Source organism: Nannobrachium achirus (genome assembly GCF_963921795.1).
Source record: "Nannobrachium achirus genome assembly, chromosome: 24".
NCBI lineage: Eukaryota > Metazoa > Chordata > Actinopteri > Myctophiformes > Myctophidae > Nannobrachium > Nannobrachium achirus.
In genome coordinates, this window is record NC_137831.1 from 16,958,371 (window position 1) to 16,979,906 (window position 21,536).

At 41.2% G+C, this 21,536-nt stretch overlaps 2 protein-coding genes across 2 annotated transcripts; one reads left to right on the plus strand and one right to left on the minus strand.

Moving 5' to 3' along the window:
- Positions 1 to 1,976: 1,976 nt before the first annotated feature.
- LOC308280104 (mitochondrial ubiquitin ligase activator of nfkb 1-A-like) lies at positions 1,977 to 2,750 on the minus strand (the record flags this gene model as incomplete). The annotated part of the gene is made up of 1 exon (XM_080720367.1): positions 1,977 to 2,750. One exon carries the CDS (start codon positions 2,748 to 2,750, stop codon positions 1,977 to 1,979), a length of 774 nt encoding a protein of 257 aa, XP_080576493.1.
- A 2,129-nt stretch (positions 2,751 to 4,879) lies between these two features.
- On the plus strand, positions 4,880 to 21,391 carry LOC308280105 (uncharacterized protein; the record flags this gene model as incomplete). The annotated part of the gene is made up of 18 exons (XM_080720368.1): positions 4,880 to 4,885; positions 5,703 to 5,756; positions 7,187 to 7,245; positions 7,342 to 7,386; positions 8,120 to 8,183; positions 8,752 to 8,859; positions 9,380 to 9,433; positions 10,921 to 10,974; positions 11,868 to 11,921; positions 15,014 to 15,121; positions 15,436 to 15,489; positions 16,553 to 16,714; positions 17,397 to 17,504; positions 18,548 to 18,655; positions 19,038 to 19,091; positions 20,110 to 20,217; positions 20,464 to 20,522; positions 21,286 to 21,391. 18 exons carry the CDS (start codon positions 4,880 to 4,882, stop codon positions 21,389 to 21,391), a joined length of 1,365 nt encoding a protein of 454 aa, XP_080576494.1.
- Between the last annotated feature and the right edge of the window lie 145 nt (positions 21,392 to 21,536).

Consider the following 21,536-nt stretch of genomic DNA (forward strand, 5'->3'; position numbering starts at 1 on the left):
TCACCATCTATATATCTTTTTTTGGATTGGACAACTCTAACCTGCATCAATTGGTATTTTTTAATTGCTAAGTGTACCCTATCCTTCTAAATTCAATGAAATTCAATGAAATTCAATGAAATTCAATGACATTCAATGAAATTCAATGAGATTCACCATCTATCTATCTTTTTTGTATAGGACAACTCTAACCTGCATCAATTGGTATCTTTTAATTGCTAAGTGTACCCTATCTATCTATTGTATGTACTTGTATTTTTTGATGGAGAATTCAAATATGACCTTCTTTTTTTGGATAGGACAACTCTAACCTGCATCAATTGGTATTGTTTAATTGCTAATTGAACCCTATCCATCTAAATTCAATGAAATTCAATTAAATTCAATTAAATTCAATTAAATTCACCATCTATCTATCTTTTTTGGATAGGACAACTCTAACCTGCATCAATTAATTGTTTAATTGCTAATTGTACCCTATCCATCTAAATTCAATGAAATTCACCATCTATCTATCTTTTTGCCAGACCCATGAAATGGGTAGGCCTACATAAGCAAATGTCGGTCTGTCCGGGTTTTCTATATAAAGGGTATATATGATGATGACATGATGATGACATGCCTACAAAAGGCATGATGTCATAAATGATGATGACAGACAGGGGGTCTGGCACAACCAGGTTGACCTGGTCTAGTTTGGATAGGTCAACTCTAACCTGCATCAATTGGTATTTCTGAATTGCTAAGTGTACCCTATCCATCTAAATTCAATGAAATTCAATGAAATTATCTCTCTATCTCTCTATCTCTATCTCTCTCTCTCTCTATACCAATGTATTTGGTTTCTCATGTTCAGCAACATAACAGACCGACATGAATGACTGAAAAGCTAGTCACCTTCAGTTGGTTTTGATTTTCCACAGACCCCTCTCTACTTCTTATAATGAAGATTTTTTCTTTTACCTGGCATAAAGGGGATTGCATGTGATCAGATAAAGACAGAGGCTTTTTCTTTTTTGCAAACACCCCATGTAAATATCACCACTAAACTTTACATTTCATTGTAAATATATTTGTCTGTTATAAATACGTTGCAATTCCTACCCCTAGACACATACTGTAGGGTCGTAACACTATTAGGAAAGCATTATTTTTCCCATGTACATTTTTTAAGATAAATATTTTAGAGGGGTTATTTTACAGGTTGCAGTCAGTGTTTTACTGTTCGTTATGCACAAAAATCTAATACGATTTTGAATTTGCATAATTCAAGACTTTTGGCTTCTATAGGTATTTTTTGAGCGGTGGTAAACCGCTCCATAGAGTGGCTGTGCGTGTGTCTGTAGCCACTTTTCCCTCAGCGTTTTGCCATAGCAATGTGTTTTTCTCAGCGTTTTGCCATAGCAATATGTGTGTGTGTGTGTGTGTGTGTGTGTGTGTGTGTGGCCATATTACATCACATTACATCACCAGTTACATCCTAGATCTATCTGTAGCCACTTTTCCTCAGCGTTTTGCCCTAGCAATGTGTTTTCCTCAGCGTTTTGCCATAGCAATATGTGTGTGTGTGTGTAGCCATATTACATCACCAATTACATCCTAGACCTATATCCTAGTCTTTTTCCTCAGCGTTTTGCCATAGCAATGTGTGTGTGTGTGTGTGTGTGTGTGTGTGTGTGTGTGTGTGTGTGTGTGTGTGTGTGTGTGTGTGTGTGTGTGTGTGTGTGTGTGTGTGTGTGTGTGTGTGTGTGTGTGTGTGTGTGTGTGTGTGTGTGTGTGTGTGTAGCCTGTATTACATCACCAATTACCAATTGAAGACATTATGCAAGCACGACCACCGCTCACTTCACATTGAGTGTGATTTTTTTCTATTTCAGTTACAGATATTGTGATATATTGTTGATGAAATACATCTCTTGCAATATATCTATGGAGAGTATTGCAGCTATTGTGTTATCATCGTTATCAATCAGCAATTACAAGGAACAGGATCCCGCCCCAAGGAACAGGATCCCGCCCCCGGCCACGCCCAACACAGCGGCCATCCACCACAGCACTGCCGCCTCTTCCTTCTGCTCCGCTCGCAGCGTGTGAACATCCATCCAGGTCAGGAAGTACCTCGAACCGTCCGCCGGAGGACGCAGCTTCAGGACCCCGTCCGTGTCCAGGATCAACTCTCCGACGCCCGTGAGCCTGTAGCCCACCTTCAGCATCTGCTCCGTCTCTATCGTCTGGGTCACGAAGGGCGCAATGGCGCCGCCTTTGCGTTTCACCTGGCCATACGTGGCCGGGTGGGACTTCTTGTGGGTGACGTTCAGCAGGGAGGTGAGGTTCGGAGGATACAGCACCCTGACGGCGGTGGCCCGGTCCGACCCCAGCAGGCTGAAGTCCACGGAGTTCACTCTGTCGTGCAGCACTCGCTGGCTGCGACTCCAACTCTGAGACCTCCACACCCTGCTGAGCTCCGTCAGCCACTCGCGGTGAACCACCCCGACGGTGCCCTCTTGGAACCGACTCCGCAGAGGCTCTCCCACGGGCTGCACCGTCCCCTCCACGACGACATACGGCCACCGATTCCCCAGGCCGGTTCTCACCATATCCGCGAGCCTTCCGTCTAAGGTCAACAGTGGAGCGTATTTGAGCTTGTCCACCGTCCTCCTCTTCTCCCTGTAGAAGCAGTACAACATACCAGAGCAGCCCAGAACGGCTCCAGCAGCCAGCAGAATACCACCACAATCATTTTCAGCCATTCTCTCCTCACAGGCTTGAAAATTATTTTGTGTATGAATTTGGTTTGAAATGTAACTTGTAACCAGACGCTTTTCAATGTGACAATGGTGATGTCACTAACACAAACTGTCAATGTGATGTCACTAACACAAACTGTGTGCGTGTGTGCACTGAGCGCCATGGGTTAGGGACATAGAAAACATAGATTTATACAATTTCAATGTACAAATAGCAAACAAAAAAGGGTACTGTTAAACATTTTAGCTACTTAGGCCAACAGTACCAAAGTAAAAGTACTACTACCAAATAGTACTATTAAATCAGAATCTACAAACTAAGTTGTAATTAAAGCTGTAAAATGAAATGTAGTGTGCAAAAGTCACACACACACGTAACGTCACTGCGGGACAGAAACCTTGTATCTAAGTTTATTGTAGATTGGCTGTTTTCACTATTTTAAATCATCTTACATAAATGTGAGAAGTCTCTGTGTGTGTGTGTGTGTGTGTGTGTGTGTGTGTGTGTGTGTGTGTGTGTGTGTGTGTGTGTGTGTGTGTGTGTGTGTGTGTGTGTGTGTGTGTGTGTGTGTGTGTGTGTGTGTGTGTGTGTGTGTGTGTGTGTGTGTGTGTGTAATCAGATAGACAGATATCTCTATATATGGGCTTAGAGATCTCCATATATGGGCATAAAATGGACGCATAATCACAAAGAGCTCCATATACGGGCATTAAAGGGACACAGACAGACAGATACAGAGATCTCCATATATGGTCATAAAATGGACGCAGATAGACAAATATCTCCATATATGAGCATAAAATGGACACAGAATCAGAACGATCTCCATATACGGGCATAAAAGGGACACAGACAGACAGATACAGAGATCTCCATATATGGGCATAAATGGACGCAGATAGACAGATATCTCCATATATGGGCATATATAGGCATACAATTGACCCATAATCACAAAGGTTTCCATACATGGGCATAAAATTGACGCAGACAGACAGATACAGAAATCTCCATATATGGGCATAAAATGGACGCAGAATCAGAACGATCTCCATATACGGGCATAAAAGGGACACAGACAGACAGATACAGAGATCTCCATATATGGGCATAAATGGACACAGATAGACAGATATCTCCATATATGGGCATACAATTGACCCATAATCACAAAGGTTTCCATACATGGGCATAAAATTGATGCAGACAGACAGATACAGAAATCTCCATATATGGGCATAAAATGGATGCAGATAGACAGATATCTCCATATATGGGCATTCTGACATCAAACAATCTCTGTGAGTGTGTATGTAATCCACATATCTCGAGAACTGTTCGTCCCACCGGCTTCAAATTCGGCACGCGCGTTCCAGCATGCGCGTTCCCCGTTGCAGCAGGTAGTGTAGTGCCCGGCCTTGACCCGACCTGATACGCAATTTTCCGGAACCGGTGCGAAAGGTTCGGATTCTCTGTATGCGGAGCTGATGTCTGACATCAGGCTCTTCCGGCACTGTGTCTGCAGAGATCTCCATATATGGGCATAAAAGTGACGCAGACAGACAGATACAGAATATCTCCATATATGGACATAAATAGACACAGGCAAACAGATGGTCAAAACGGGTCCAATGACGTTTGCATTACACAGACTTGTAGTAGTAGTAGTAGTAGTAGTAGTAGTAGTAGTAGTAGTAGTAGTAGTAGTAGTGTTATGAGAGGAAAGGTGTTCAGACTAGCAGGGACTTAAGTGGGGCAGTTAACAAAGCATTATCCAGTTTCTGTCTATTGTTGGTCCCTCCCCTTAGCACCACTCTGATTGGTCCATCAGACTCATTATTGAGAGTATTTAACAGAGCTCTGTTTAGTGCCATGACACAGTTCCATGTGTGCAAGTTCTTGAGGCTGAACTCTCTTCTGCACTAAAGGTGAAGTATAGGCAGCCTTCAGATCATTATCTGTCACTGACTTCATTTAGGATTTTCAGTCATTCAGTCGGTCTGTTAAGTCTCCACATACCACTCTGTCCAGGGACACTTCTGCTGAACATGAGAAACCAAATACATTGGTATACTATAGATAGATAGATGGATAGATAGATAGACACTTAGCAATTAAAAAATACCAATTGATGCAGGTTAGAGTTGTCCTATCCGAAAAAGATTGATAGATAGTGAATTTCATTGGATTTCATTGAATTTTGATGGATAGGTTACAATTAACAATTAAAAAAATACCAATTGATGCAGGCTAGAGTGGTCCTATCCAAAAAAGAAGGTCATATTTGAATTCTCCATCAAAAAATACATACAATAGACATCCAATTTGTTTTGCGTCCACGACCACGTGGCCGGCCGTTTGCGTCCGCGGCCGGCCGTTTGCGTCCGTGGCTTGTGCCGCTTTTTCCGCGGGACGCGTCCATGGACACGTCCGCATCCGGCCGTTTGCGTCCGCGGCTCGTGCCGCCTTTTCCGTGGGACGCGTCAGCGGGGCTTGCTGCTTAAGTCAGTGTTGTAGCCTACACCAGGGGTTCTCAAACCTCTTTAGGCAGTGACCCCCCAAATAAACATATTTGAATTGGGGACCCCCACCCTGACAAGCAATTGGAATTGTAGTTATTACATTTAATGTGACTTGTTCCACAGATAAATATTGTGAAAATAGCAGATCTACATGCTCACAACGCCTCGCACTGTGAGGCGTTGTGAGCATGTAGATTGGCTATTTTCATAATGTTTGCCTCTTGCTTACGTAGGCCTAATATTTGACAGTTTGGCCAGTTTTTTTTTTTTGGTATAGAAAGTCCTTAAATTGTCACTTTATAATTGTGCAGATACCCTCTTATACTGTATGGTGGTATTTGTTTACCGTTGAGTGAGAAAAATACATTTCATTAAGCTAATCATCTGGGGACCCTAAAAAATATTTGTTTTAATTTGTGTTTTGTTCTCCAGGGACCTGCGGGGAAGAGAGGAGAGCAGGGACCCCAGGGAATGATCGGCTTCCAGGTTTGTGGAAATGCAGTCATGGAGTCAACATTACTATACATTATATATCGTTGCTGTCAAGCAAAAACCTCTTCACCTCTCCATATTTTAACTTTTCGTGTTATTTTTCACATTTAATTCACGCCCCGCTTGATCATACAACAGCGCCTCACATGATAATGATAAAACAATATTTTTTGCCATTTTTGAAGTTTACGAGTTTTGGACATATGAGGTTTCCACCCGACAGAGATACATACAGTGATACATTTCTGATTACGAATCAGTAATCAGTGACTTTAAGGGATATTTCACTTTTGTTAATTGTATCGTCTAATCAGGCTTTTATGAACACCCTGAACATTTTTTAATTTGCTTGATTCAATATTTAGATATTTGATGTAAATGTTACCAGGCCCTCCAGGCCGAGGGCCTCTCCCCACACACACACCCATTGTAACTTCAAACTTCATTTTAACCATGATAGATTAATTAAAAACACACATTATTTTTTTCTGGTGACTCATACTACCCTCCTAATACGTGAGCAGGCCGTGTTTTTAACTTTTTTCATTTATTTTTAATAATTATTCTTTTGAATTTCATTTTTTCCATTTTCCCAAATAATTATTACAAATAAATAAAAAAAGTTATGGATAAAACACGGCCTGCTCACGTATTCGGAGGGTAGTATGAGTCACCAGAAAAAATAATGGGTGTTTTTAATGAATCTATCATGGTTAAAATAAAGTTTGAAGTTACAATGGGTGTGTATGTGGAGAGAGGCCCTTCCCCTGTTTCCCTGTTGAAAGTGGAATATCCCTTTAAACATTTAAATGCGCAGGTTATTTTGTACAACAAGGCTATGATTTCAGGTGATTGCAGCGTTTACCCTCTAAGGCCCACTGTTGTAATATTACAACGTTTGTATTTTATCCAAAAAAAGGTTTAAATCATTTTATTTTAGCTCCCCCTACCACCTAAACATCACCATTGGATTCTATTGTTTAGTATTACAATGCCATTGGCCACAATATTTGCATATAAATACCCCCCACAGAGGCTGACATTCACACCCGCCACACCCGCTGACATTCCAGAGTTTTGACGAACAACATCTCACTTTTTCATGGAAGCTATTCCTCACAAAAACCTAAGTAAAATGCCTGTACTTTTTTTTTTTTTTTTTGGGTGATCATTAGAATGTCTAGAACATGTATGTTATTATTGTGAAAAATATCCCCCATATGTAAATTAGAGCATAATTTATGATTTATGATTTATGGCTATAAAACCTTACAAAAACATTTTTTTGAAAAAAAAAAAAAAAAACATTACATTTTCCTCTTATTAGGACTCCTACAACACCATCTGTTTTTTTTTTTTTTTTCAAATTTTTATTTCAAGTATTTCTATTTTTGGGCCTTAAACCTGTGGTCTTTTCCCTTCAGGGATTACCTGGATTACCAGGCACTCCCGGAGAGTCAGGAAAACCAGGCGCGGAGGTATCGTAAGATTATACAATCCACTAACACAGATTAAAACATACTGTTTGTCTTTCTATTTCTTTACACCACTGTTCATTATTCATTCTTGCTACTCGCAGGGTATTGCAGGAGACGGTGGAGCCGCCGGAGCTAACGGTGCAAGGGTAAGGTTGTTTATTATTACCATACTGTGGCGTTAAGTAGGGGTGGGCGATATGGTGATAATTATCGTTGAGACGATACAATGTCTCCACGATACGCCTTTTCAGAGGTATCGCATATATCGTGATACAACTGAGGGAGCCTTGTTTAATCGTTAATACAGAGATTCTTTGCAGAATTCAATTTGAATCCTGCATTTTGGTCTAAATTAGTTGTTCTCAAACTTTAAAATGTCAAAGTCTCCACTGTTATTAACTCTGACAGACAGTATACAAATGAAACAAAATGGACCCTTACGGGTCCATTTGGTTTCATTTATATATTGTCTGAGTTACATACTTGTAAAGTTCAAATTTAATTTGAACTTTACAAGTATGTAACTTTTGGGAGGTCTAATAGACCTCCCAAAAGGAACCCAGAGAGTCTAGTTTTTGTCAAGTAACTTGAATAATAACCATAAAAAACAATGTGAAAAAGAATCGTGTATCGTGATATAGTTTGGGAAAATATTGTGATATTGTATTTTTCCATATCGCCCACCCCTAGCGTTAAGTAACTTAAGTTACAATCTACTCAAGTACCACACTTTGAGTTTTTTTTTTCTTTTCTTCAGTATTTACAATTTTCTCTACCTTTACTTCTACCCCACTACATCTCAGAGGCAAACATTATTCTTTTATTCCACTGCAATGATATGAATTATTGATTGATCCTGTCACTGGCTTTTCCCTCTAGGGAGAACGAGGCCACCCCGGAGAGAGAGGAGAGGTGGGGACAAATGGACTTGGGGGTTCCAAAGGTAGTCCAGGAACCGCGGGACCCGAGGGGCCAAAGGTAACAACAACAATATGTACCTTCTACTCAGCAGTCTAGAGAACAAAAGATGTGCCCTTTCAAGTCTCCGGGCTTTACTGCTCCTTTCCTGAAAATGTCCTGCAAATGCATGTTTTCCACAGGTTTCTTTCCCTTTTTTGCCTTTTACATTTTTTTACTGAGAATGCATTTTTTGAAGAAATTTGCAAATGACAAGAACCACTCCATTCCCTTTGAAAAGCAGAATCAACCTTCCTAGGTAAATTTAAATGTCAAAAGTAAGAGAAGATCGTGTGAAGTTATCTATAACTAAGTACATTATTCAACTACTGCACTTAAAGTGATAGTTCACCCCAAAATGACAGATTTTCTGTCGGTTACTCACCCCATGGAGACTTTTTAGTTTTTGTCTCATTCCTAAGACAATAATTTGGTTGACCGACAGCAGTTCCCTATGGAGACACAAAGGATACCCTTTGTGTCCATACTGTATGGAGAATGTAAGGCACCGTGTAGGCCGGGGGATCTTTTGTCTGACGTTGTTTGTCCACCAGGGTAACGCCGGCCTCAAGGGTGGTGTTGGAGAGACAGGCCCTCCAGGTCTTCAGGGCATGCCTGGAGAGAGAGGCATTCATGGCACCGCCGGGCCAAAGGGAGACTCAGTAAGTCACAGTACAGCGCCGGTGTTATTTTCTCTATGGCAGTGGAACTCAAACTTTGAAATTTGAACGTCTTCCCTTAGCTTTGACAGTGTACGAATGGAACCAAATGGACCCTAGACAGGTCCATTTGCATTTGTACAGTGTTAAAGTTACAGTTAGTAAGGGTCAATTTAGACCCCCATGAAGGAAAATAGAGAGTCCCTGAAATCTACTTTGAGAACCACTGCTCTATAGCAAATGTTGATTTAGTTTTTACTTATATGAATACATTTTTATTTAGTTTTTAGTGGTATTTCAGTCATCTGACATGTTTTTGTTTTAGTTTAGTTTCAGTCGACTAAATATCATACGATTTTCACCAACCAAATCTACAGTTGACTTTCTGGACTTAAATGTGTTTTGGCGGGGCCTTGATGGCGTCTTGATGTCTGATTTTACGCTTGGATGCTTGCTGAAAATGTCCGATTTGCAAGCTGCGCATCTTCATCACCTCTGCATCTCCTCCCTCTCCTCGTCACAGGGTTCCATTGGTGACAAAGGACCAGAAGGAAAGGCTGGAAGCGACGGTGCCAGAGTGAGTCATCATCTACTCGGGATGCTGGGGCCTTTCCTTGGAGGCCACACACCTTATCTTAGTACTTTTACAGCAGCAGATAGAAGTCCTAACTGCCAGCTACCTGCACTTACAATCAGGGGCGTCAGGGGGTAGGAAAGTGGGACTGAGTTACTGGGGCCCAAGGTGGAAGGGCCCTAGTAACTTTAGCTATTGAAAAATAGCAGATATACAAGCTCACAGCGCGGCACCGAGTGCCGCGCTGCGAGCTTGTAGATCTGCTATTTTTTAAAAGTTGTGAAAATGTGTGAAAATCTTTGACTATATGTATTTTTAAGCGAACATTTCTAACTCAAATTTTGCTTCTGGGGGTCCCTGGAACTAAATATTTTGAGATCGGGGTCCGTGGCCAAATACATATCATCTTGGGGGTCCTTGACATAGGTTTCTTGCACACATTTTCACGATTTTTCAAAAATAGCAGATCTACAAGCTCGCAGCACAGCACTCGGTGCCGCGCTGTGAGCTTGTATATCTGCTATTTTTCAATAGTTAACATTCATGGGGGGCCCGCAGTGAATCCTTGTACCCAGGGCCCAGAATTTGGTGTGACGCCCCTGCTTACAATGAGCCGTCATGTCTTGCTCACGGACAATCTGACAAGACACAGAATTTGATCCTGTGCAATCACATAGTATTTTGGTTTTGCTACAGAGTAATGCTTATTCATGCCCATTAGGACCTGAAGAATAATGTCAAAATGTCTTCTGAATCCTAATGGTTTTCTAAAAAACATTATAAACTGAACTTACCCCTCAAATAATATTCATTTATTTTACACTTGAAGGAGTAGTTCACCCCCAAAATGACTTTTTTTCTTTTGATTACTCATGCTATGGAGACTTGAGTTCAATAATATTTTTGAGTTTTTGCATTCTTAAGACAATAATTTGATAACAATAAATTGACCCCCATTGATTCCGGATGGGGACCCAAATGCATTTGGGCCCCCATCCGGAATCAATGGGGGTAAATTGACTATAATCAAATTTTTGTTTTAGCAATTTGACAAATACAAAAAAATATTATTGAACTCAAGTCGCGATGGCGAGAGTAATCAATAGAAATAAAGTCATTTCGGGGGTGAACTACTCCTTTAATGCCACCATTGGCTTTCTACTGTAGGTGTATGTGCCAGTGTCAGTAGACCAATAACATTGGATCAAATGATGGATGCCTGCTTTAGCCTTTCATTCATGTTCCTGCTTTGGTTTGACTGTTTGTTTACAGGGTCTTGCTGGTTCGGTTGGACCTTCTGGCTCCGGTGGACCCAATGGAGATAAGGTCAAACTTGAACCCAACACACGCACACACACGCATACACACACACACACACACACACACACACACACACACACACACACACACACACACACACACACACACACACACACACACACACACACACCCCTACATCAATGTGATTGAAATGTTTTTTTCCCCCCCAGGGTGAACAAGGACCCCCCGGCCCCTCAGGACGCAGAGGGTCCAGAGCCCAGCCTGTGAGTATACCACAGTGTTGATTTTCACTGCAAATTTTAGATTTGGTTAGTTTTACTCATGTTTTAGTCGTCTGAAATGTTTTTTAGTTCTAGTTTTAGTCGACTAAATATCATACCATTTTTGTTGACTAAATCTACAGTTGATTTTGTCGACAACAATTTTTTACAAGCTTGGTTGCATGATGAAAATCAAGCTTGTAGATGGGCTATTTTCAGAGCGCAACAAAACATAAAATGACTTGTCTTTTAGTTCTACTTGATCTCTTCTCCACTAGTCCCTTTTAGTTATGTTTTATTTGTTGACGATATTTACAATATATGTCTTAGTTTTAGTCATCATAGCTTCGTTTTAGTTTGGCTTTATTTTGTTTTCACCAGTGAAAAAAGGTAGTCGATGAAAATCTTTCGCCATCGTTGTAGTCGACAAAATCAACACTAGTTAAACCACATTCTTTCTAAAGCCCACACGGTTCAATTTCAATCTGAGAGCCTAATTAATGCAGTCTTTCTCAACTAAATGTATTCTAAATGTATTCTGACTTTCTTAGTGTTTTCACTCAACAAGACAAAATAAATGACATTCAACCAAAGATAATAGACCTATAATACACTATGAGTACTGAAGTCCTGACGTCCTCTGGTTCCCGGAAGTAATTTCTCTATGGAGAATAACATTGGGTCATCTTAAACATTAGCGTTTTCTGCATATCCATTTGAGTCAAACCGCTCATTACGTTTGTTTTTGGAACTCAGTTCTAATATGTCCTGCGATATTACACAGGTAGGATGCGTGGATTACGTCAGATTTCGGCGCTGTTGATTTGCTGTTGTTTCGCTGTTGTTTCTGTGTTTTGTAAATGTGTGTGTGTGCTGTTGTTGGGTTCTGTTGACAGGGTGGCAGAGGAGAGGCCGGTCCAATAGGCGCTGTCGGCTTCCCTGGACCTTCCGTAAGTGGTAACGAAGGTGGCGAGGGCAGCTCGTCACAAACTGATGATATCCAAAAAATTATTGATGAATATATTGATAATGTATTCTTTATATTGTTTGCCTTCTTAAACTGCACTCATTAGGGCATTCACCAAATATTCGAATATTTGAATATCAAAGTCACTATTCGACGATGTTCACCCAAGTCGAATATTCGCTTATTTTTATTTTTTTATTGTTTTCTCTTTAAACAATATATAGTTTATAAAGCTTGGCTAGATAGGAAGTCATAACAATGAGTTGTCAATACCAGGGGTTCTCAAACCTTTTTAGGCTGTGACCCCCAAAATAAACATATTTGAACTGGGGACCCCCACCCTGACAAGCACTTGGAATTGTAGGTATTATATTTAATCTACCTCGGTTCCGCAGATAAATATTGTGAAAATAGCAGATCTACATGCTCACAACGCCTCGCATTGCGAGGCGTTGTGAGCATGTAGATCGGCTATTTTCACAATGTTCGCCTCTTGCTTACTTAATATTTGACTGTTTCACCAGTCCTGTCGAATATTCGACTATTCGAATACTTTGAGGTTGAATAATTAGAATACTAAAAATCACTATTCGTGAATGCCCTAGCACTCATCCAGCAATCTGAGGCTTTTTAGTAATACATCCTGTACAAGGCTCATCGCGATGCTGCCTTGTGATGGACTTTTTTTTGTCCCATGGACATACAAAAAATGTAATCTTTTTGCAAGTTCTTTACTGTATGTGGTTCCTTTCTTAGATTTTATTTTGTATTTTTTATCAGAGATACCTTTTTGATTATGTGTATTTTTGTCCTACGCACCTGTCACCAACCTTTGAGGTGTGCATCAGCTTTTTTGTAAAGCCATGCACATACAAATTGAGTAGACAAACACATAAAGAGCTAGCCCCAAATTACCATTACGTGTGTACAAATGTTTGTACACTCTCAGAGTTATGGGGTTCGTTGAAATTAAAACAGAGAACCGCTGTCCTACATAGTGTCACTGTAAATCAGTGTCATACATAATCTGAAGAAAACCTAGTGGAGACTTGACATTCATTCTTATGATCAAAATAATCAAAAACATTAGAATTTCCCACGGACGAGGCCTGATCCTGTACCATTATGTACAAGAGGAGACACGTATTTTCATAATATCACAAAGAAAGACGTGAGAACGTACAGTTTAACACAGGGGTCTTCAACGTTTTCAGACCGGGGACCCCGAAACTGATGGGGAGATGGAGCAGGGACCCCCTACCACCTCGTAGGGTGGGGGGGGGGGGGGGGGGGGGGGGGGGGTCGGGGCTACGACATATTTTTTATTTTAAACATGTACAAGTTACAGCGAGCAGGGTGGGCCGTATCACTACCATTTCTAAACATAGGCCTATTACTTATTAACTGAGAACCAATGTCAATAATATCAACAATCTGTCAATTGCATAGTAATCATGTATTCAATCTATTCAAAATGGATAGAATCATGATTTATTTTTTAACATAAATGTGATTTTTTTTTTTTTTTTAAGCAATAATTTCGCGGACCCCCTGCAGTACCTCCGCGGACCCCCTAGGGGTCGCGGACCCCCTGTTGAAGACCCCTGGTTTAACACACTTTATAAGAACGGACCTTTCAGAACTTCCTCCGGCTAAATGAGGCAAAGTCTGACATCCTTCTATTTGCACCCCCAAATTCCATCACTTGAAATTTTCTTTCAAGGCCTTTTTCTTAGTTGTGTAGTTATTTTATCCATGTTTATTTCCTTGCTCACCTTATTAAGTTTGTCTTGATTTGTTTCATTAATTTTCATTCATGCAGGGGTCATCATCACCATGCTGGCTTGTGGTAGAAATTCTTTTGTCAAAATGAAATGTTTGCCATGGACCTACAAAGTCAGTGGACAATACTATTACCAGAAACACATAAAGAGCAGTCCCCGAATGACCATAACAGGTCTGTAACTCTGAGAGGGTTCAAATGCAGGTCCATTTTGGTTCCATTTGTACACTCTCAGAGTTAAGGGGGTCCTTGAAAATAAAACATTTGAGAACCCCTTGTATGTACTAGTCGGACTCCTAATATGCCATATTGTTGTAGTAAGTAAGCGTCATACATAATCTGAAGAAAATCCGGAGATTTGACATTCAGTAATTGGGTTTTACGATCAAAATAACAAGATTATATATTGTCACTGTCGGGCAGAGACCTTGTATCTCCAAGTTTCAAATGTGTAATCTTTTTAGCAATTTTTTACTGCTTCATCATACAAGGCCATCGCACAAAAGTAGTGAAAACAGCTGATCTACAAGCACACAACGCCTCACGGTGCGAAGCGTTGTGTGCTTGTAGATCGGCTGTTTTCACTAGTTTAAATCATTTTTAAAATGATAAATAGAAAACAAACGGTTTTGGACATGCAAGGTTTCCACCCGACAACGACGATATAAGGGTGTGTAAAAAGAAAATCTAAAGCAAGTATTTGCCCACGGACACATTTGGCCGTGTACGGACATATCGATGACCCCTGCATTCATGCTATTTGTACCATCCTGTCCCATTTTTGAGAAACATGACCTTACCGAGGTGGGTCTAAACCAGGGGTCTTCAACATTTTCAGGCCAAGGACCCCTTAGTTGAAAGAGAGATGAAGCAGGGACCCCCACAACCTTTCCAGAGATTCCATATAGTTTAATTGTTTGACAGCACCATCCTCAGTATATTTTGGATTCATGTCAATTTCAGATATTTACGGTAACCACTTGATCCGTCAAATTAATTTGACCTTTCACTCTGCACTTAGTCTGCTCTTTTTCCTCTCTACACCAAACCTCATGGCCGAAAATAGCTGATCTACAAGCTCACAACGCCTCGCAGCGCGAGGCGTTGTGAGCTTGTAGATCTGCTATTTTTGGCTAAAGTTCTCTGATGGACGCTAGGGTTCAAGTGGTTGATATAAAGAGAAAAAAGGTTCCTATAACACAAAGATTCGGAGGACCCCCTGTAGTAACTCTGGGGTCCCGGACCCCCTGTTGAAGACCCCTGGTCTAAACATTGTAACTTTCTGGTTCCAGGGTGTTGATGGTCAGTCAGGACACAAAGGTGAAGTAGGAGAGGCGGGTCAGAAGGGAGAGATCGGAGCTCCGGGACCTCAAGGCATGGCTGGAAAACTGGGTCTACAGGTACAGCATGCTGCTGCCACTTCATAGTTCCTCTACGCGTTCTTATTGATCGATTAGCGGTTTGCAAAAAAGTATACTGATCGATACAGTTATGAAATAAGGCTAAAACGATAATACAAAAGTCTCAGAGGGCTTGTTTCCATAGTTTTCTTTTGTGGTCCTACACATTCAATTCATACTATTCAAGAAATCATGAATACTAGGGGGAGTAAAATATATATATATTTGTAGCTAAAAAGTACTACAACCTATTGTGTTGTGTCATATGATGTTCTAGCATGACAAAACTATACTCTTTATACACTTGTGTCCAGGGGCCTGATGGTGTGACAGGGTTGAAGGGTGGCAGAGGAACTCAGGGAGCCATGGTAGGTGATGTTACTGTACCACACCGAAACTCAAATAACTCTAATAACTATTGTCATATACTGTACTGTAGTGTAATAGTCTTGTTTCTACAGTCAATTAAGTGTTAAGCTCCATGTAAGTGACTGTATATAATATGCTTGTTTATAGGGTTCATCTGGTTTTCCTGGCCTGCCAGGGGGAGTTGGGGGACCTGGATCTGGTGTGAGTACATTGTCTACTGTAAAACAACAAAAAATAATAATAATACAAAAATAGAATCATAAGACCATTATACTCTGCATTAATTACGCACACATCATTGTCATTGAGACGTACTGTATAGGTCAGTTCATAAATACATTTTGTCATGCAAATAATTACAGTACATACAGAAGGAATTGCTCATACATGTATTGAAAATGTCTTTCCCGAAATGGCACCCAAGGTTAGCTGATGCAGCTAATACACCGACCACGGCTCGGCAGCACCAGCGCACAAAAGCTTGTTAATATCTTAGCAAATCATTGGCAATGTGTAGGCATTGCTCAGGATATATGCATTGCATACAGTATCACTGTAGTGTAGCCCGATGCCAATCAACGTTTTGTAGATCTGCTATTTTCACTACTACTTGTTTGGGTACCCTAACTTTTAATTTCTCTTGGTTCACAGGCTAAAAAGTTTGGGAACCATCATGCTTGCTGTTGTAGACAGTGGTGTAAAGTAACTAAGTAGATTAACTGAAAAGCTCTGGGAACGGAATGATTATATGAAACTGGCACGTGTTGTCTGTCTGTTGGTACCAAGAAATCCATCTAATATAGACTATATCTTGCTCTCTGGTGCATGTGGAGAGGCAAAGAGAAAGCCATTCCCGATTGTGTTACATTTAGCTAAAAAAATAGACTGCGGAAACCCGAATAAACACGATCAAAACCGCATAAAACCGATAATTTTCGGCGCGCACTGCGCATGTGACGAGCGCGTGCATGAGGAGCGAGTGACAGCCCCTCCTACTGTAAATTAGTTCCCGTGGCTATGCTGTAGCCCGATGCCAATCAATGTTTTGTGTTCCCGATCCAGGGTAATACAGGGGCGGCCGGGTCTATCGGAGAACCAGGAAAGCAGGGCCCCACCGGGGTGGTGGGAGAGGCTGGGGCCCATGGGCTCCAGGGAGAGCGTGGACCCGCAGGGGCCCCAGGCAGCCCCGGAGAAAAGGGAGACTCTGGAGAAGACGGCCCCGGAGTAAGTCATGTTCTTGGTTTACCTTATTTTGTATTGACCTTATTCAGGAAAGACCATTTGAGTGCAAACTCTCTCATTCAATGTATGGCTCAATTAAGCAATATTACACGAGAGGGTGTGCATATAACACGGTTATCCTGCACGACAGCCTACCGCAGGAACGAGCCGACAGGCGAGTTCCGTAGGTAGGGCTGGAGTATGTTATATGCACACCCTCTCGTGTAATATTGCGATTATACAACTGTTGCCCTTAAAAAAAATACGTCAACTTCATTTCATTGTAATTAAGATATTCGATAGGAATTTGTAATTTTTTAATGCCACATTTAGCCATGTCCCTGAACGTCACATGAAAAGCCGCTTGCTGTCTTTTGTGACCAACGCAGCTGATTTCTTTACTTGATGAGAGACAGTGCATCTGTGCTCGTTATATGCACGGTTGTAGAGCCTATTTTCCATTGAGAGCCCGACTACCTGTTGTATAATGTAAAAGGTATCACTGGTGTCACCAGTCATGTTGCCATACTGTACCTTAGCTTTTGCTGAACTGACGCCACTGCCTGTAAAGGTCATTTAAGACAATACTGTAGCTCTTTTTGTGTTTCTTGTGATTTTATTGTCCTCTCCTTTGTATGTTTTAAACAACTATCAATACATTTTATTCTTGTGTTTTGATTGACAGGGTCCCGACGGGCCCCCGGGACCAGCTGGAACCACAGGACAGAGAGGTGTGGTTGGCATACCTGGACTCAGAGGAGAGAGGGGCATGATGGGACTGCCCGGCGCTGCCGTGAGTGTTCCCTTTGCAGTGGTGTAAAGTAACTAAGTAAATGTACCTAAGCAAGGACGTGCTGGCCATTGGGAAAAGTGGGACAACTCCCGAACGGCCGGTTCATTCCCGGGCCGGTCCAGGCCGGCTATTAGGAAAAAAATAAAAATAAAATGTCGGCCTCGGGCCTTCGTTCCATTTTGGGGACTGTGCGGCCAACAAAGTAAATCGTCACTGTCGGGCAAAAACCTTGTATCTCCAAGTTTCAAATGTATACATTTTTTTCGCAAAGCAAAGCCCTGCTTCATCATACAAGGCCGTTGAACAAAAGTAGTGAAAACAGCAGATCTACAAGCAGACAACGCCTGCGAGGCGTTGTGTGCTTGTAGATCGGCTGTTTTCACTAGTTTAAATCATTTTTAAAATGATAAATTATACAAAACAAACGGTTTTGGACATATAAGGTTTCCACCCGACAACGACGAAATATAAAAAAAAAAAAAAAAACAAGGGCCTCTCCAACTCTTTTTCCCGGGCTGAATCAGGGGCCCAGCACGTCCCTGTACCTAAGTAATGTACTTAATTACAGTTTTTACGTACGTATTTGTACTTTACTTTTCCAATTTCCAGTACTTTTACTTCTACTCCACTACACCTCGGATCCAAATATTGTACTTTTACTCCACTACAATTATTTGAAAACATACTAGTTATTTTTTAGATTTTGATTACAAAACACACTATCCACTTCAGCCCACTAATAGCTTAGCGTTTATTTAGTTGTTGTCAGTGACAAAAAGGTAGTTGATGAACTGCGTCAGTCACAGTTTTAGTCGAGGAAATCAACACTGATTAGTCGCACCACCAATAGTCTTTGTTAAATATCATGTGCTGTACAAACATGTTGATCATTCCAGTTGTGTGGTGGTCTCTTTATCAACCCATAGCAACCAATAGCCGATTTCAACATGAGTAAAAGTTGTCGTTGGCTTGAATACGAAACGTGCCAAAAGATGTATTTATTTATTTTAAATAAGCATCAAGCTTTTCCATGTATTTCCCAGGGTGCACCAGGAAAGAAAGGGGGCACTGGGGTTGCAGGTTCCAAAGGACCATCTGGTGGTGTTGGTCCGCCTGGAGCCAGAGGCCCCAACGGAGACCGCGGACCTGAGGTTTATTATCCCTTTGGCTTTTACTGTACTAATCTTTCTAACAATGCATGCAGGTTTAATAATGTTAATCCTTTTGCTACATAGATAGATGTTGCACTGTACTTGCACAGTATTTTCCCCTCTACATGAAATCTCTTTGACGACAATAGCCAAACAGTAGATCGGCTATTTTTGGCTAACGTTCCCCCCGGAATATGGAATGCTGCCGTTCCAGTGGTTAAACTAGATTAGAAGACATTGAAGGAGAATCAATACAGCTTATTGTGTCGTATTACATGAATTACTATCTTATATCAGTTATTGTAGCATACTCTTTTTATGTTATCTAAAGAATTGTGTTTGGATGTGAAGGCCAGGATATTAACTATCTCTCTGCATTTAGGGTATTTCTGGAGCAGATGGCGCAACTGGCAAGGATGGCATCGTAGGGGCTCGGGTAAGATGCAACCCACAGCAGTCAACTTATGTTTATGTACAGTATGCATAGACTGTAAAATGACTGGACAGTGTCAGGTTTCTACAGACCTTTCGCCCTTAAGCGAAAAGCCTTTAGAAAAGTGCCATGTCTTGGCCATCTGGCCAGTGATGTATATCAGACCATTTACCCATATATCGAGACCCCTGGTACCCATATATGGAGATAAGCTATGAGACCCCAAACATGCTTACCAGTTATTCGTTATTTGAAAGTCCTATGGCGTCACACTGGTTAGACTGACATGTAGTGACGTCTGACATCATACATTCAATCCCATGTATGCCCATATATGGAGATCCCTGTCTGTAGAACCAGCCACAGTGGTTAGACTGACATGTATAGTCTATAGCAGGGGTGGGCAACTTTGATGATGGAGAGGGCCACTACATTTTCACACTCACTCCAGAGGGCCACAATGCATATATACATAGCAAAAATAGCCGATCACAAGCTCAAAATGCGTCACAGTGCGACGCGTTTTCAGCTTGTAGATCTGCTTTTTTTGCTATGTTTTAATTGGAATCCTGAAAGTAACTTTTTTTTTCTTCTTTTCTTTTTAAATTTCAAATACATTTATATGTTCTTATGTTAACTTTAAATGAACTTAAATACAAATACATTGGACGTAAAAAATACAATAACATTTTAATACTAGTCATTTAGCTACTAATATAGACTGAATTAGCCTAATTAAAGTGAGTCATTTTTCCATGTTTGGAATTGTAACAGCTGAAATCAATAATATATCAACTCCAATATCAACCTGCGGGCCGCAATAAGTGAAAGTGGGGGCCGCATGTGGCCCCTGGGCCGCCAGTTGCCCATGTATGGTCTATAGGTTAGACTGACTAACCTGACTCCGCCAGATGGTGGCAGCATTGAGTTAAGTTCATGATTATTCTGAATTCAATACCACCACCATCTGGCGGAGTCAGGTTACTGTACTGACAGCAGAGCATGTGGTTGTGTCTTGCAGGGGGAGAGAGGTAGCAACGGTGCAGAGGGTCTCGCCGGAGCTGCCGGGTCCACAGGACCCGAGGGTCCCGTGGGCATGCCAGGCGGTCCAGGACAGAGAGGGGCCAACGTGAGTCATTGTTCCAAGTCCCTTTTCTTTTTTTTTTACTTGCAAACTTTGCAACATATTGTACCATTCTCGCCACCTTAATGACATCACCTTATTGCTTTCTTATTTACTCATTTATTTCAATAGAATCGTTTTCCGGAATAATTCACAACCACAATGAGGACCAAAATATCAGGTTTAGCCATGTTATGGAAAGAAATTATATCATCTGAACTTATTTCTGTCTCCGTGTTTGTGTCTGTGGAGTTTAGGGTGCCAAAGGTCCTGCGGGAGCCCAGGGCTCAGACGGTGCACGAGGAAAGCCGGTAAGGACAAAATGCCATGATTTATTACCATTATGAGTTATGTTCAGATATATGTCGGATACAGGGGTGCACACCAAATTCTGGGCCCTGGGTACAAGGATTCACTGCGGGCCCCCCATGAATGTATTTCATTAGACTGGGAATGCATTATTACACATTATTTTGTGTTTTAACTGTTGAAAAATAGCAGGTATATAAGCTCACAGTGCAGCCCCTCCACCTTGGGCCCTAGTAACTCAGTCCCACTCCCCCCCCCCAGAGTAATTGTCACTTAAATATTTGCGATTAACTATTTAATTGTGTTTTTGTCATTGACAATTACATTTCTGTTTGGCTTTTAGGCTTTGAAGTTGCACATGGTAGATATGACACATAACCTAAATATACAAAGAAATTATTGACATAATTTGACAACTTTATACTTAAAAAAGAACATTGATAGTGGAAATAGCCGATCTACAAGCTCACAACGGGTCGCGATGCGACGCGTTGTGAGCTTGTAGATCTGCTATTTCCACTATGTTTTACTTTAAAAAAATATATATGACATTTTTCAACATGGAAACGATTATGCCGATTATGAAAAATAATCGCGATTACGTCAAATAATTGCGAATAGACGATTATGTAATAATTGTGACAGCCCTAGTGTAGTTACTGTTATAGCCGATTCCAATTTGATCAAATTTGATTTGATTTGTCATAGTTTTAGTCGATGAAATCAACACTGTTGTGAACTTGTGTGTGTGTCTCTCTCTCTCAGGGGCCCCAAGGACCACTCGGAGAGCACGGTGCAAAAGGAGAGCAAGGAGAGAGGGGTCAGAAAGGTCACAGAGGGTTCACAGGACTCCATGGTTTGCCAGGAATAACGGTAAGGCATTGGTGTAAACAGGGACGTGCTGGCCATTGGGAAAAGCGGGACAACTCCCGAACGGCCGGTTCATTCCCGGCAGGTCCAGGCCGGCCATTAGGAAAAAGATTAAAATAAAATGTCTGCCTTCGTTCCATTTTGGG